The 15,630-nt window shown below is 45.1% G+C and overlaps 1 protein-coding gene across 5 annotated transcripts; it reads left to right on the forward strand.

The window, feature by feature from the left end:
• The first annotated feature begins 263 nt into the window (after nucleotides 1-263).
• On the forward strand, nucleotides 264-14,749 carry ciita (class II, major histocompatibility complex, transactivator). Of its 5 annotated transcripts, none has more exons than XM_047038753.1 (22): nucleotides 264-955; nucleotides 4,842-4,916; nucleotides 5,118-5,171; nucleotides 5,290-5,325; nucleotides 5,508-5,588; nucleotides 5,806-5,871; nucleotides 5,987-6,052; nucleotides 7,489-7,698; nucleotides 7,832-7,882; nucleotides 7,994-8,107; nucleotides 8,195-8,245; nucleotides 8,384-8,439; nucleotides 8,564-8,716; nucleotides 8,845-10,625; nucleotides 10,804-10,983; nucleotides 11,304-11,369; nucleotides 11,765-11,845; nucleotides 12,045-12,128; nucleotides 12,243-12,326; nucleotides 13,218-13,301; nucleotides 13,491-13,574; nucleotides 13,724-14,749. In XM_047038753.1, exons 1-22 carry the CDS (start codon nucleotides 307-309, stop codon nucleotides 13,797-13,799), a joined length of 4,182 nt encoding a protein of 1,393 aa, XP_046894709.1. In that variant the 5' UTR covers nucleotides 264-306; the 3' UTR covers nucleotides 13,800-14,749. The 5 variants fall into 5 exon arrangements, with proteins under 5 accessions (XP_046894709.1, XP_046894710.1, XP_046894712.1 ...); XM_047038756.1 differs by lacking the exon at nucleotides 264-955 and adding an exon at nucleotides 2,813-2,942 and having other exon boundaries at nucleotides 13,724-14,724; XM_047038757.1 differs by lacking the exon at nucleotides 264-955 and adding an exon at nucleotides 2,990-3,008 and having other exon boundaries at nucleotides 13,724-14,725.
• Nucleotides 14,750-15,630: the final 881 nt, after the last annotated feature.

The following is a 15,630-nucleotide window of genomic DNA, read 5'->3' on the forward strand; positions in this document are numbered from 1 at the left end:
TGATCTATCTGATATACCTGTGCTGCCCACACGGAGGCTTTCCATCATACATGTTAACCATTCAGAGAATGTTTGTCGAGTATCGTGTGTGTACACAGGACCTCTTCCTGCATCGTAATATACGTCATATAGATTTTCATATATGTCAGGAAAATGCCTGAATCAATGGAAATCAATGCCTAGAAGATGACACTGTCGACGCAGTGTTAAAACTCCTCCCCTTTCCTATTTAAACCAGCCACTAGACAACCTAGCCACCACAACTATTGTCTTCCCTGTCCGGCGTCTGGTCCAATCGGAGTAGACATGGCCCCGTTTGAGGAGGTGCTGGACTGGGTCCGGCTGGCTCTGAGCTGCTCTTCTCACTGGGAGATCAAGGCCTTCTTGGAGGCCCTGGTGGAGCTCCAGGTGATCTCCAGGCACTATAGCAGCAACCTGAGGTCCAGCCTGACCCCTGGATCAAGCCGTCGCCAGAGCGGAGCAGCGCTGGAGTGGAGCCAGCCTGGAGAGGAAGGCCATCTCGACCCCCTGCGGAGCAGGCTGGAACCAAAGAGGAAGCTGAGTGTCGGTTCATACCTGCCACAACAGCAGGACCTGGAGAGAGGCACAGACAGGGCGGAGGGAGTGATGGAGAATGACAACTGGAGGACTGGGGTGGAGAAGCAAAGCCAGGACCAGGGAAAGATGGAGGAGACGTGGATGGATGAGCAGAATGGGACTGAGGAGATGGAGGAGGTTATTCGGAGGATAGCTCTTCCTCTGTGGCAGAACTGGGAGACAGGCCAGAGGGTCTTACTGCCCCTACTGGCCTGGATGACCTCTGATACCCCTACTGACACCCCCACTGACAGGCTCACTGTCTGTATGACCACAGACAAAGTTACACACAACCACAAGGAGGAGGAATATGAAGAGGAGGAGCAAGAGGTTAGAGAGACAGGAACACCCATCACCCGTAAGTCAGTTTCTCTTTTCTCTCCCATTTTTGGATTCCAATCAAGTTGAAGAAGCATATCAATGATCATTAATAGAAGTTAATGATCCCGATAATGCCCGACGAGTCGTCCAATATCACACAAAAATAAAATAGGAATTAAATACATATGTGTTCTTAAATGTGTCATGAATTAATTAAAATTCCAATTCCTTTAATGTAAAATACATATATAATTATTTCACTAAGTATTTGATGGTACATTTCCCAATGCTACATTTCCCAATACTACATTTCCCAATGCTATATTTCCCAATACTACATTTCCCAATCCTACATTTCCCAATGCAGACATCCCAATTTGCAGAGACTCATTCCCCCCCCCCCCCCCCCCCCCCCCCCCCCCCCCCCCCCCCCCCCTTGATGTACTCCCTCAACCAGGTCGTTTGGGAAATGTAGCATTGGGAAATAAACATTGGGAAATGTAGCATCGGGAAATATAGCATTGGGAAAAGTAGCATTGGGAAATGTAGCATTGGGAAATGTACCATGAAATAGCCTACTTAAATAGTGAAATGATTATATATGTATTTTACATTATATGAATTGGTATTTAAATTAATTCATAACACATTTAAGAACACATTTATGTATTTAATTTCTATTTGTGTTCATTAATGACACATTTAAGTAATTATTTAATGGAGTATTTATTTATTTAATGGAGTATTTATTTAATTCATTGTGGCACTTTTAGTCCTCCATACTGTTAGTCCTCCATACCTGTGTAGCCAGTGGAATAATTTAGAACGTTGAAAAGACAGTTTTGCTGCAATGAAGCAGTAGGTGTCCGTTATCACCCTATAATGGACTCCGCTGCGCGTCGGACGGTTCACGCCTCGGCATCGTCCATTATCAGGTGATATTGGACACCTCGTCGGGCATTATCCCTTACATAATGTACACCCCTGCAGCCAATCAGAATCGAGTATTCACCCAGACCATGGTATGAGCTGCAATAATAGGCTACTCATTGTAACTTCATTTAAATTCCTTTGCCTGCCTAATCATTGAGAAATAGAATGTCACATGCCAATGCGCTGAACTTTCGATGCGTTTTTTCTGTACGGACCTCCTATCAAGCCAGATCACGCCTACTCTGATGATGTCAGACAAATAAAAACCAATGCATAGTGACTAAAGTGTTGTATTTACAAGTCAAGATCAGCTCTGGTGATTGGATGTCGGTTTTGCACATATTAAATCATCAAAATGCATAACTGTCCCACTTTACCTAATGTCTTTAACATGATGTGGATTACCTGAACTCACCTTTAGGGCGATGGGCGTGTCAATAATACACCAGCCACTTTGTTGTAGCAACGTGAGCTGGTTAATAAGAGAAGTCTGGTGGATACTCTCCAGATCTGACTAAAACGTTGATCGTGGACCACGATAAGTGCGGGTTTGAGTTTATGTTGTCGGTAGTTTTCTGATCTTAATCACATCATACTGAACAGAATTCCCCCAAAATTATTTTTCAACTGTCCGTTTGAAAAACGTTTTGTTTGTTAATTAATCAGTTTTTTCTTTAGTCTGACCTGGAAAGAACATTTAGAGCAAGTCTTAAAGTTAACCAGAGCTATCGACAACCAGCTATACATCACATTACCAGTCACAACAAGTTGTTGCTCTCTGGACATAATTCCCACTATAATTAGGCTACATATATTGTGCAAACTATACACATCTGCGTATTTAGAGAAAACTAGTAGATTAACGTTTTAAATGTGAAAGTGAAATTACTCGTATTGGTAACCCCCAAATATTTTGAAGGACCACAAACACCCTCTTCGCATGCTCTCATTCAGACCGAAAGTAAAGTTGGTGCTGTTGATACAAGCCAGTTCTCAGCCTACACTGCCTTGATTGGATGCCAGCGCGCACTTAAACGCATAGACATTTACTAAAGCCGTCAAATGAGGATAGACACCTGTTGATCCAAAAGGTGATTATTTATTCAGCTTCCCCTCTTCTGTTTAATGATGCACTTGGTAATCGGTGATACTGTTAGGTGAGCGTGGATGAAGAATTGTAAAGAAACCAATTGTATAAATTCGGTGTATTATGTTTGACTTTTGTTCAGCATTTAGTTGGTGCTTTTTTTTGCACATTCATGTACTCTCATTATTGTGACTAGCCAAGTGTTCCGGTTGAAATGTAGACTGGCAGGGTACTTTCCTGGTCTGACATGAAATCAACCTATCTAGCGCCAACAAGCTCATCTTGCCAGTCTTGTTGCTTATAAAGGCTACATATATTTTTTATTTATTCATGTGTGCATATGTTTATTTAATGTTTTATATGTATTGTGTGTGCTATGTGTGACATATAAAAAAAAAATCATAGTTTCGGTAACCCCCGAATCCTTTGAGATGCCCACACCCTTCACATTGTCTCCTTGTTTCAGACTGAAAGTAAAAGTTGGTGCTGTGATACATGTTGGTGCTTATACTGTTGGTTTATTGAGAGCTCCCTTCTGGATGCTGGAGCGCGCTTATATTATAGGGGACAAATGAGGATGGAGACTCCTTACAATCCCATGGGTGATTTTTCTTTTTTATTCCGCTTCCCCTCTGCAGTAATATTATTAATTACATTTGCAATCGGCTATCCTTTTGGATGCACATGGATGATTAACTTGCACTTTCACTGTCCTCCTTACAGTGAAATGTCTGATAAATGAATAAAATGTAAAAGTCAGATATAGTGATTATAGCAGTTATTATATTCCATGCTGAGATTCCATTCCTGCAGGTAGGCTACATAAGGCTTCAAGAAAGATTAGTGAGCATACTAATTACTAATTCATAATTTGTTCTAACATTCTTCCGGGCTTATACCTTGTAGGCTACGTAAAGAAATGCACCGAATGAATCATGAACAAACCTCAATTGCCATCCATTACTACGCCTATTGTTTAAACCTTACGTTGTATTCTACCTTTAAGTTAAATGCATCAATATATCAAAGACAAGTAGGGTAAATGAAGCAGTTCAAAAGGAAGCATACGGCATGGCAGCTAACTTGTGAGTCCATCCTTGGAAACAATATAACTTCCTTATTATCATCCAACTTCTTTAAGCTGCCATTCTGCTTTAGTTACCTGCAATCAAATGGAAGGATTTTGCAATATGTATATACAAGCTATTGTCATGAAATATATCCTTTTTTTGTAAGGTCTATTGACCTAATGCATTCTAATGTGAGCTGGTCAGTTAGCCCAAGAGGAACAACATTTCAGTGAAAAACTATTTACCAATACACTTCAATGGTTTATTGAAGGTTTACACAGTTAATTCACTTAAAATGATTTTAGCATGAGCATGATGCTGAGGTGATATTTGTCTGCTGCATTGTGGATAATTGATTGTCATCATATGGTGTGTTTCTGGGTATGATTATCTTGTCTTGTGTAGGTTTGCTGTTGCTCTGGTTGGTACTCATAACTGTGCTGTGAAGTATTGATTAGTTTTGCCACTTTTCACTTTCAATGTTTCTGGAAAGGGAGAGAGAGTGTGTGTGCTGCATCATGTGGGGGCATTCCAAATTAAAGTGATTCAGATTTTTTTTTAAACAAGAAACTAATGTATTGAGGTGGAAGGCAGGCCTTCCTTCCTAGCCTGCTTTAATGATAAAACAGCAATGAGGCTTTAATTATCAAACTCCTGAAACATTAGTAGTACATGGTGAAACTATACAAAGGCATTAGCCATGATGTGATTGGAAAATAAGCCAAGGTTAAAACCACATGTTGTATGAATCATGGCCGGGCATTTAAGTACTATGAGTGTATTGTTTGTGTTTTAGTGCATTCCAGCTAGTGATCTAATCTTTTCGGTTACAGATTACAGGATGCAGGAAATAAATGAGGACCTTCCTCCATCCCTCTTGCTGGACTATGGGGAGCCATTTTTGAAAGGTAGAAGATCAAATGTCTGGATATTTACTTTTCCCGATAAATGTTTCAAGTATAACACACCCAAATTCCCCACGTTCATAAACATCACAATAATGACATACGATTCGCTGGAATTTTTGTTTCCTTGTTGCCGAGCCCATGTGTAGCTGTGGAATTGCCAGTAGATTTGTCATTGTTGTCATTTCTCTTTCTCACTGCCAGACCTGGACACCATTGACATCTATTCACTTCTTGACAGCAATGGTGACTTCACTGGTCAGTAGTAACCGCTCCCCCTCCCCACACACACACTGAGCGCATCTGTCTGTTAGTACCCCTTGTCCGGCCTCTTTATAACCTAATCCGGACCCTCCCCGACCTCTTCCCCATCCAGACTCCTTCCTGGACCTTTTGGAGTACCAGGGCGATGGTAAGGAAGGTTTTCTGCTCGTGTGTGCATTATGTGTCTCCACACACTAAGATTAAGATGACTGGATACTTATACTGTATGTTCAAAATGTGCACAATGTGTGTTGTCTGGTCATGCATCTACAGAGATGCTATGCACATGCTGCTTGGTTGACTGTCTCACTTCCTCTTTGCAATGTGCAGGTGATGGGAACTTGGCAACCGCCGAACCCCCACCCGATGGATCAGAGAATAAACAGAAACAGAGCAGAAGAAGAAGAAGGGGTAGGATTTCATTCGAACCCTGCAGAGCTGTCTGAGCAAGGCTCAGCTGCGGAGTCTCCCCACGTGGTCTCCTGTCATTCCAAATCCTCACCTTAGTCTAATGCAGAGATTCCCGCCATCTTGTTTTTTTTCCCCCAATCCAGTCACACCACAGGTTTTTGAATATCTCTGGCCAACTGCAGAGACACTTATGTTTGTGTTGTTGTCTGTGAACCAGGCCAAGGCTCTGAAGACAGTCCAGAGATGACAGTAGACTCACTCCCAAAATGTAGGAGAAGAGAAGGTGATTTCACTTCTTCTGTATTTGCTGATTTGATGAAAGTACAGTGAAGTATGATGTCCTCTGTGCTGGGTGATCTGGAATGTTGTTTGACACAGTGTTTGTACCACCCTGGCAGGTCCTGGCGTGGAGGCCAAGAAGAAGCCAAGGAGCAGGAAGACACAGGAACGCACACTTGCCAGGGGTAATGTAGCCCTGTAATGTAACATGTAGACATTCCTCTCTTCTACACACAGACCTGTCCTCTACCAGATCCACCCCATCTGATCATTGTTCTAATCACATTCTAAGATTGTTTGAAACATGTTCTCAGAATATTCTAATCATGTTCCCAGATGGCTTTAACCATGTTCTCAGCATTTTCGGATCGTGTTCTGAGTTTGTCTGAAATATGTTCTGAGGATTTATTGAAAGTTTGCACAGAAAGTTTACACAGAAAAGGAATTTGCTTTGGCAGGAAGGTGCATACAATAAACATGTAGGCAATCTTAAATTTAAATATGTGGTCTAACTATAAGGGTACATAAACTAGGAATACTAAGTGGGATAGAATTAAAATAAAATATACAATAAAATAAAATATAAGTTGCCATAATTTACAATATAAATACAAACATTACAGGAGATACAAATGGTACAGATAGTTTTGTAATGTAGTGCAAATGCAAATTGTTTTAAGACATGAAGTCATTAAAGTCAGTGTGAACTCTTGGCCTTATTGAGGAGGCCAACAGCGGAAGGGAAGAAACTGTTTGTGTGGCGTGAGGTTTTGGTACTGATGGACAGCAGCCTTCTACCGGAGGGGAGTGACTGAAACAGGGAGTGTCCAGGGTGGGAGGAGGTGCAGCTGTTGGTATACAAGGAATAGAGCAGAGGAGAAAGTATGCAGCCCTGAGGAGATCTGGTGCTGATGGCCTGGGAGTCAGAGACTTGTGTTCCCAGCTTAACGCACTGCTTCCTGTCAGACAGGAAGCCTGTGATCCACCTGCAGGTAGAATCAGGCACGTTCAGCTGGGAGAGCTTGTCCTGAAGCAGGGCTGGGATGATGGTATTGAAGGCAGAGCTGAAGTCCACAAACAGGATTCTGGCATAGGATGCTAGGGAGTCCAGGTGCTGTAGAGTGAAGTGGAGGGCCATGTTGACTGCGTCGTCCACAGACCTGTTGGCTCTGTAGGCAAACTGCAGGGGGTCCAGTAGAGGGTTTGTGATGGATTTAAGGTGTGCCAGCACCAGGCGCTCGAAAGACTTCATTACCACAGAGGTCAGGGTGACAGGTCTGTAGTCATTAAGTCCTGTTGGCCTTGGCTTTTTGGGCACAGGGATGATAGTGGAGGACTTGAGACTGGCTGGCACATGGCATGTCTCCAGGGAGGTGTTAAAGATGTAGGTTAACACCGGAGACAGCTGGTCAGCGCAGTTCTTGAAAACAGGGCGCACCTAGCAACAGAGGCAGCCAATGTCGGCGCCATCTTAGACAAGTACAGGGACATTCCCCAGAGGCAAGTAGGGTGAAGTGCCTTGCCCAAGGACACAACGTCATTTGAACGGCCGGGAATCGAACCAGCAACCTATTCTCACAATGTTCTAAATATAACCCTAATAGAGTGTGTTTCTCTGCAGAGAGCGCTGGTAAGGACCCTCCCCCAGCTGGAGTCATGGATCTCCCTACCTCTCCTCACACGGTTCTTCAGTTCAGTCCATCCATCCATCCTTCGACCCACTCCCCCATCCAACTGGTTCCCCTCCTTGGGTCCCCTATGTTGGGTCACTCTCCTCCCGTCCTCAGCTTCCTACTCTCCACATCCACCACCCCACCCACATACATACTGGGTGAGTGTTAGAGTGTGTTTGTTCTTATAAGAAAGTTCTTATTTTTTCCTTTCCCCCCCAGGATTTATAGGAGTAAACACCTTTAAAACAGACATATAAAGAAATAAGTATGTGACCGCTCTTCTTTTTGTAGTCCCTGCTCCCTCACAAGTGACCCCGCCCCAAGTCGTCCCTCTCTCCCCACGTAAGTGGTGAAAGCTGTCACCTCAGATGTGCATTTGTGCTCATGTGTGCATACCTTGTGTGTGTGTGTGTGCATATGGTACTCACACAGTTCTGCCTCCGTCCTGTGTAGATGATGGTGCAGTAGCTCCAGACCACATGGGATCGTCACCTCGAGGCTCTCGTTCAGACTGCACAAGCACAGCCTTGAGTCCCGCCTCTGCCTCCCCCCTGTCCCCTAACACAGGTGAGTTTGACTGTCTCCTCTTGTCCCCCCAATATAAGTGAGATAGTGTCACTCACTCCCTAATAGCAGATGGCCTCTGTGTTTTAGGTGTGTCTCAACGCAAGGGAAGTCCATCCCCTTCATCCTCTGTGATGTCTGGTAAGATGCATGAGATCCCAAAGCTCTATTATATGCATGTTGACTCGTGTCAATATTATTAGCATATGTATCTGTGTCAATATTGTAATCTGTTTATGTGCTTGTGTGTGTGTGTGTGTGTGTGTGTGTGTTTCACAGAGTTTATGAAGGACTACCTACAGCAAGCCAAAGCTCACATGAGGGAAACTTGTCAGGTAAAACTGCTTAAGTGGATACCTTCTTATCCTTGTCATCCTCCTCGCCTACCTCAGATTGATTGACAGGAGCAAGGACTCATGGAGACTGGGTTTTAAAACACATCTTCTCTCTGGCCAACAGGAGATGGAGGCGGGCCTTCGTCTGGACTCCCACTATGTGGACTTGAAATTGGTCCCGAAGCAGATCCTGAGTAATGGCAGCAAATCCCCAGACAAGGACCTGGTTGTCATGAGAAATGTGGAGCGGAACCTTGCCTGGCAGGGGAGTACTCAGGTCAGAAAACTACAAACTACTATAAATGAAATTAATTCCAACTTCAATATTTTGGAACATTAATCATTTTGGTCAGAGAACAAATAAATTGCACCTTTACAGTTGTATGCTTTAATCATTATCTGTAGATGTTCCAGAACACAGAGGAATCCAAAGCCAAGCGTTATGTTGTGTTGCTAGGCAACTCTGGCATGGGCAAGAGCACCTTCATCAAGAAGCTTAGCCTGGATTGGTCCAACGGATCCTTGCCTCAGTTTGACTTCATGTTCGTATTGGACGGGAAGGCTCTGGCGCTGACAGAGCCGACCTACAGCCTGCAGTCCCTCCTCTTCCGCCTGTCCTCCTCCGCCCCTCACTGCCACGCCCCCGAGGCTGTCTTCGCTCGGGTCCTCTCTTCGCCGAAGCGCGTGCTGCTGGTCTTTGACGGCTTTGACAGGTCCAGGGACTACGAGGGTCTGCTGCTGTCGCGAGCTGAGGACTTCCAGGGCAGGAGCAGGGCGCAGAGCTACAGCGTGAGGCAGCTGTACTCAGGGCTGCTCCAGAGGAGGCTGCTGGCCGGCTGCTCCCTGCTCCTCTGTGTCCGGGACCGTGGGGTGGGCAGCCAGCTGCTACGTCGGGCCGACTGCCTCCTGGAGCTCTGTGGCTTCTCCTCCTCTGACACCCAGGCCTACCTGGACCTGTACTTCCCTGAACCAGGCCCACGGGCCATCGCTGTGGAGCAGCTGCAGAACCACGGGTACCTCCTCAGCCTCTGCTGGAACCCAGGGCTCTGCAGGGCCGTGTGTCTGGTTCTGGAACACCATCGCGCGTCAGAACCACTACCTTCCTCCCTCACGGAGCTGTGGAGCACAGTGCTCCGGATGAGGCTGAGGAACAAACACACACAGAACGGCAAGCCAGCAAAAACAGGAACTCTCACTTACCCAGTCACCCATAGCAACAAAGACATGCATACCCCCAGAAAGACTAACAGGAACACTCGCAGAAACACACGCTCTCACACCCAAATCCAAACCCTGATGGAGGAAAAGGAAGTAGGGAATTGCTCCGGAGAAGAGGAAGAGGAGAGGAAGGAGAGAAAAATGGAGGGGGAGCTTCTGTCCCAAATGAGCTCATCAGCCTGGGAGGGGCTTAAAGGTCACTCCTCTGTCCTCTCTCTGGATCATGTCGTCTCTGACAGACTCCGAAGGCTTGGACTAAGATGTGGACTAGTCCACTCTCACTCTCTGCAGGCGAGTGAAGGGGATAAAGGAGAGAGACAGAGAGGTCTAGGGCCAGGAGGGGATGAGCAACGAGAGGAGGGGAACAGAGGGAGAAGAGGCACTGATGGCATCACTGATGACCACATCCTGTCCTGGTCCCACTCTTTCCTGCGCAGCTTCCTGGGCGGGGCTCACTTGACCCTCTCCAGGGCAGTGTCCGACCGCAGCTTACTGTTACAGATAGTCCCCTCACAGCCAAGGGGGCGGAGACGGACACAGGGGGAGGGGCTAGACCTGGCACAACGGTTTGCCATCGGTCTGCTGTTCCAAAACAAGGAGGAATTGCAGGACCTGCTTGCTGTGGATACAGGGGTCATGGATGTCGTGCTTGTCAAAAGGACCTCTATGAAGGCGCACCTGGAGGGACTTAACCATGGTGACCTGAGCCCCGCCCACCTCCTGGAAGTATGTCACTACGTGCATGAGACTGGGGACGCACGGCTGGCCAGACACCTGGTGAGGAGCCTCCCTGAGGTCCTGTCCTTCTACAAGGTTCCGCTGCACCCTCCCGACGCCTACGTAGTGTGGAACCTGCTGAAGAACCACGGTACTCAAAGGAGAGGGTTTTGTCTGGGGCTGGAGGACACAGGAATCAGGATCTGTGGACTCCGAGCTCTGGTGGGCCTCCGTAACATCAGTTCCTACAGGTAGGAACCTGTCCCGCTCTTATCTCTGTCTGATGTCTCAATGCTCAGCCGCTCCACTTCACTCAAGCCCACCACATCCTGTCTGTACCAGGTTATTCCGAGAAACGTTATCGCTTGACTTGTGAACAGCTAACGTTGGTGATCGTTGTGGATATATCCAACTGAATGTTTTTGGCAGGGCCTGCATCGCTGACACCACAGCTCTGTGGGAGGAGCTGGAGATCAATGGGGAGAAGGAGCTTTTAGAAGAGGCTGTGACCAAACTTGTCATCAACCCTTTCAGAGCTGGGCAGGTGTGCCACATTGACCATCTGGCCCAACTGGTCCATATACACACACATGGGAGACTACCTGGGAGGTATGAGGAATCGAGGTGGAATGTCTCTTTTTATCTCTCGATCTCCCTGTCTTTCTCCCTCTCTCTGTCTGTCTCTAACCCTGTCTTTCTCTCAAATGTACACCAATACACTCACCCGCACAATGGGCATCAAGCTACTGGCTCATCAATTCTATTATATTACCTGTAAATAATTACAAGATTGTTTTTTTAAACATTTGAAATGTTATATTATCAGCAGGCAACAAATAATCAGCAGGTATTCAGTACCTAAACCTCAGAAAAAGGCCTTTTTGGCATTAATACCCATGCTTTGTTTGGTTATTGGTATTTGGTTACAGCCAATCAGTGTCCGTCTTGGCGGAGGGAATACCAGCCGTCAGAGACCTCTACAAGCTGGAGTATGAGTGAGTATTTATGTCCCAGTGGCAACCACAGGCCTCTACTTTGGAAAAAAAAAAAAGGTTCCTCTGGAATTCATTTGAGCAACTGCTAAGTCTCACATATTTAACATAGTTGAGAGTAGCATCCACAGTAACGGTTGTTATTGTTCAAATTCAACTATTTCAGATTTAGGGTGGAGCCTGGTGATAGTCTCATCAAATTGATGAGACACCTGCCCAGCTCTGAAAGGGTTGATGACAAGTTTGGTCCCATCCTCTTCTAAAAGCTCCTTCTCCTCATTGTTCTCCAGCTTCTCCCACAGAGCTGTGGTGTCAGCGAGATAGTCTCATCACACTAAACATGCCAGTTAATGTAGCTTGTCTAAGTCCTCATGTGTCCCTGGTTTGTGTGTCTGTAGCCTGGGTCCGGTGTACGGCCCCCTGGCCCTCCCTAAGCTCCTGGAGGTCCTGCCTGCTCTCCACAGTCTGGAGCACCTGGAGTGAGTTCCCATCCCAGCACAACGCACCTCACCAGCAGCCCACAGACAGAGGCTGTGCGGATATTTGCATGGGCCACTCAGTTGACCTTTCATCCTGTTTCCTCTTTCCCTATCCCCTCTCCTCTCTTCGATTCACCTCTCCTCGCTCTGTCTTCGCTCGTCTCTCTTCTCATCTCCTGCCCTCTGCTCCCCTCTTCAGTCTCGAGAACAGTATGATGGGGGACACAGGAGCAGAAGACTTGGCTAAGATCATTACATCCTTATCTTCCTTACAGATACTCAAGTAAGAACAAACATCACAGTTCTTGTTGCAGGAAGTTGTAACCGTAGTGTGCGTGCGGAATGTCACGCACTGTTTGGATCCGTGCCACTGAGCTTGTCTGTCTTTCTCTGACAGTCTCTCTCAGAACTGTATAGGAGACCAGGGAGCAGAGAGCCTGGCAGCCTCCCTGTGCACCCTGCCCTCCCTGCACTGTCTCAGGTGAATCACAGACACACACACATACTCACATGGGGTGTGGGCTGGTTTGACCAGAACCGAAAAACATTCACATACAACAATGTCGAGATCACACAGAGAATGGTGAGCAGTTCTGTAGGCTGATAGAGGTCAAAGGATAATAATCAGACTGGTTCAAGCTGACAGGAAGGCGACAGTAACTCAAGAACCACATATAAAATATATAATATATATAACAGTGGTATACAGTGTCGCAACTCTGAACACACAACACAACAAACCTTAAAGTGGATGAACTACAGGAGCAGCCAATCACACCGGGTTGCACTCTCCTCTTGAACCAGTCTAACCACTCTGTTGTTATTTACAAGTGTCTGCCAAACTATTTTTGGAGTATATGTTGGTTTAGGGTTGTTAGGGCATACTGTTGGGTGTGAGTGTACGATTGTAAAAAATAAATACAAATAAGATCATATTTTGTTGTATTTTTGCACCGTCAAGGTATTTTGGTCTCTATGAATTAAGAAATGAAATGACAATCAGTAATCAAAAGTACGAATGAGTCACATGCACCATGATAGTGCACCTGTGGAATGTTGCATTGTTTGGATATGAGTCACAATGCCCACACTGAAAGAACTGGCTAAGCTAAGATAAAGCAACAAAGAACTGAAATGTGGCCACTAAAACTGGATATAGCTCAGTGGTTAGAGCACGTGACTGCAAACCAACCCCTGTGATGTACGCTGCTTTGGATAAAGGTTCTGCTAAAATAACACAGTATTATTCTTGTCACCTAAAGTGTCTCCACAAACATGGGCGTCCACTCACACACAGCATACAAATGTGCAGATTTACAATATGACACTAATCCTCCCCCGTAACCCCTCCACCCCCCGGTCTGTGGTGTAGCCTGTACCATAACGTGATCTCTGATGATGGGGCACAGAGTCTGGCTGCAGTCCTTCATCAGATGGCCTCCCTCACAGACCTAGAGTAAGTCTGTTACAATTACAGTGTACAACGTTCAATACCCCAAACATAATAATGACGGCGTATGTTGTATGACATCCCTACGGTTTCCAGTGGTAACATGTTTGCCTTTAGTAACAAGGTCCTAACATTGTCTAAAGTAACGTGGTTCTAATGTTGTCTATAGTAACATGGCCTTAACCCTTCCTGCAGTGTGAAGTATAACAAGTTCACTGACGTGGGAGCGCAGCACTTGGCCTGCAGCCTGAGGAAGTGTCCTTGGATGAAGAGTCTGGGGTAGGCTAGTTCACCCCTTCACCCCACCCTCCCACTCCCAAAGTTATGGAAGTACCTCAGTTGACCTCTCTACTGCCTTCCTCTGCCCTCCCCTCTCTTCTATTCTCCCCCCTTCTCATCTCTTCTCTCGTCTTCTCTCCTCCCTCCAGTATGTGGAACGAATATATTCCATACCGGGAGTTTGAACGTCTGCAAGAGCGAGACTCCAGGATCCATTCACTGTAGAACTGCTGCTCAGGGTGGAACGTAGAATTCTGATCACTTTTTTCCCATCAGGGCTGGGATGGTCACTCGGATGGTCACTTTAATGCCGGTTTTGAGTGAAATTGGGACGAGTTTGAGTGAAGTTGTTTTGCATATTCGTGTGTGTGTGTCTGTCTATCTGTTTGTATTGGTTTTGCCATTATGCTAAAAGGTTATATAAAGGAGATACTGTATACTTAAAGGGGAAGTGATTTGCTCACGTAAGTAACCTAGCCGGCTAGTTTTGGCTCCCATGCTTTTATAAACAAAACAACATTTCCTCATTTATTTTAATATTTCATGTTTCCGTATAAAGTATAAAAGGTCTGGCAATGAATGACTTCATTTATTTTCAAAGGTCATCAGATATCAGCTATGTACAGGTCACGTGTGTCACATTTGATCAGACACAGGCTATTTTTAAGCGATGTGTTCACTGCTAAACTTATAGAAAAGATTACACTACATCCTGTACAATGTTTTGGTTCTCTTTTCTATTAAGTGTTTTTACATTTTCACATCAGCTGCACTTTGCAGCGATAATTATTTACAGGTAATGTAATAGAATTGATGAGCCAGTAGCTTCATTCTCTTTTCTATGAAGTGTTTTTACATTTTCATGTCAGCTGCACTTTGCAGTGTTTGCCTAGAAGGGCCTTATGACTGTTGTTCTCTACAGATAGGTGGAACACCTTTAACAAAGACACTGAAACTGGATACACTAAATTGACTTTCCTGAATCTGAGATTCTAACTAATGATTGCAAGCTGCTTGCTAAATGATGCACTTACTAATACAGAATTTGCACTGATGCCATGTGTTGTTTCACATGGTGTTTCATACATGAAGTACTTAATTTTGTTTTCATACTTTTGGTCAATGTAAATAAAAAATTACGAAATTTACTGTTGAGTCAATGTCCACAGTTGGCGTGCCATATCGCTACTGCCCATCCCTGTTCCTGGAGAGCTACCATCCTGTAGGCTTTCACTTCAGTCCCGGTCCCTGATTCTAACAGTTTGAATGATTGGTGCAGTAGATTAGAGATGGAGTGAAATCAAACATAATTGTTGCTGTCCAGGAACAGGGTGTTGCAGCTTTATGCAATGGGGTACAGCTCCAGGTACTACCCCAGGTAACACTGGCCCATATGAGTCAGTGTAGTACAATCCTTGTCACAATAATACACAAAAAGACAGTCACTTAGCCTATAAGGCTTCTATAACTGAATACTTACTACCAAAGTACCATCATTTGAAAGAGAGACCATAAAATACTGAGTTCAATGTACATTCACACATTGTTTATTAAATATGCATTGTAAAATAAACTTTGTTATATGAACATAGCTTATAGTAACACATGTGCAAGTCCTGTTTCATTTGGAGTGATGGGGATGTGGGGGGGGGGCAAGCTCTACTGAATACATGGTGATGTGAACCCTGACCTCTGACACCGTGAGCTCGGAATCTATTCACATTTCACTTCACTCCATGCTTTAGTTGAGAAGAAATACAAAAGTAAACTCAACAGCATATTTCACACATTCTGATTCAGACTAAAACACTGCACAGTATCATAAATCCTTGACAAGGTTTGAAACTTGTGTTTTTCCCCAAAATGTCTTCACAGGGCACCAGATTCCCTCATCTGCTTTGGGAAATATCTTCCCAACACTCAATCGTTTATTTTGTGATCTGTGCCTTCACTCCCCCCCCCCCCCCCCCTTCACACACACTTCAAACAAGTTGGATTGGTGAATGAAGGTGCTCTAGGACAAGACCCAATGATGTAGCTTCTGTTCTACTATCAC

The sequence above is a fragment of the Hypomesus transpacificus genome, chromosome 17, assembly GCF_021917145.1.
Source record: "Hypomesus transpacificus isolate Combined female chromosome 17, fHypTra1, whole genome shotgun sequence".
Classification (NCBI taxonomy): domain Eukaryota; kingdom Metazoa; phylum Chordata; class Actinopteri; order Osmeriformes; family Osmeridae; genus Hypomesus; species Hypomesus transpacificus.

Coding starts and splice junctions, on each gene's coding strand:
- ciita (XM_047038753.1), top strand. CDS start 307: ATGGCCCCGTTTGAGGAGGTGCTGGACTGGGTCCGGCTGGCTCTGAGC. Junction 6,053..7,488: donor GGAACGCACACTTGCCAGGG/GTAATGTAGCCC, acceptor GTTTCTCTGCAG/AGAGCGCTGGTAAGGACCCT. Junction 12,327..13,217: donor CCCTCCCTGCACTGTCTCAG/GTGAATCACAGA, acceptor TCTGTGGTGTAG/CCTGTACCATAACGTGATCT.